The 1,185-nt window shown below is 54.1% G+C and overlaps 1 protein-coding gene across 1 annotated transcript in view; it reads right to left on the reverse strand.

Moving 5' to 3' along the window:
- LOC119585239 (putative uncharacterized protein MYH16) overlaps positions 1-1,185 on the reverse strand; it is a gene marked incomplete at its 5' end in the record, with an annotated part of 81,296 nt that overhangs the window by 35,896 nt on the left and 44,215 nt on the right. The window contains 1 exon segment of the mRNA XM_037933898.1: positions 874-1,029. Within this exon segment, the coding sequence (XP_037789826.1) occupies positions 874-1,029 (156 nt within the window).

The following is a 1,185-nucleotide window of genomic DNA, read 5'->3' on the forward strand; positions in this document are numbered from 1 at the left end:
GAGCAGCTCCCCCTCGGCCGCAGGTGGAGCGTCTCCTCGGTTCAGGGTCTTCGAGGCCAAGCATCCGCGAGCGACTTGTAACTCCCCGCTGAGCCTAAACGAACGGTCGCCATTAACTTTCTGCCTTCTGAATATCAATAGCGGTAATTCAGCTACAGACCAAATAAGAGGCCAATAACAACGCGCAATATATGCTCGCTAAGTACCAGTGATCTCGTGTTCGCGTGCGTGTAAACGAGCGAGCTGTGAGGGCGAGGGAGCCCCGCCGCCCTGCCAGCAGAGAACAAGGAGGCACTGAATGAGGACAAGCAATCTGCGGTGAGCGTCTGACTAATGTGGCACACTGCTTGTGCTACGCGGCTATCTTAATGACTTAATAGCGCATGAATTTATGAGTTAATGTTCGCTGACGCTCGAGCGAAATGTTATGGTTGTTTTGAAACCCAGCATGGAATTAGGAGATACTGGGGCTGAAGTAGCGTATAAATCGATTATAAACAAGGGCAAAAATTCACCTGTAGCTAACCCCTGTGGACATGCAGGCGGCAACCAAGCTCCCCTCCCCCCCCCGTCCTTTCGTTATTCAGAGCAGCGCCTCGCCCGCGCCCCTGAGACCTCCTCGTTCTTCTCTGTCAAGCGAACTGCAGCTGCAGCCGATCTGACAGTCCCGCTGTGGCTGCTCTTTGACAAGTTTTCAAACCCCGGGTGACCCTTCGCTCGTTTGTCTGTCAGCTTGCACTGCGTGTCTTTCTTTTCTCTCTTTATCAGTATTGTTCATCTGTCCTTCCTGCAAGAGCAAAAAACACATTGGCGCCTTGGCCTTGTCCGCGGAGTTGTCGGTGGGCCACCTGCGGCAACGCCTCGGCTACTTACCCGTCTGACCTCGGCGCTCTGCCTCTCGTAGCGCTCCTGCAGCTGGTCGAGCTCGGACTGAACCTTGTCCAAGGACGACTGTGTCTTCTCCTGCGCGATCTGGGCCTTCCCGACTGTCGCCTGGGACCGCTCCAGCTCCTCGCGAAGCTTGTCGACCTATGCAAACGACATCACATTAGTCAAGGGATTACTGGGGGATTGCGAGCTTGCTTGAGGGCGGGGATTACTGCAGATTACCAGTAAGGTGGGCTTGGTTTATTGGCTTTACTGAAATGGAAGGTGCTGCGATTGGGGAAGAAATTGTCATGGTAA

The sequence above is a fragment of the Penaeus monodon genome, chromosome 19, assembly GCF_015228065.2.
Source record: "Penaeus monodon isolate SGIC_2016 chromosome 19, NSTDA_Pmon_1, whole genome shotgun sequence".
Lineage (NCBI taxonomy): Eukaryota > Metazoa > Arthropoda > Malacostraca > Decapoda > Penaeidae > Penaeus > Penaeus monodon.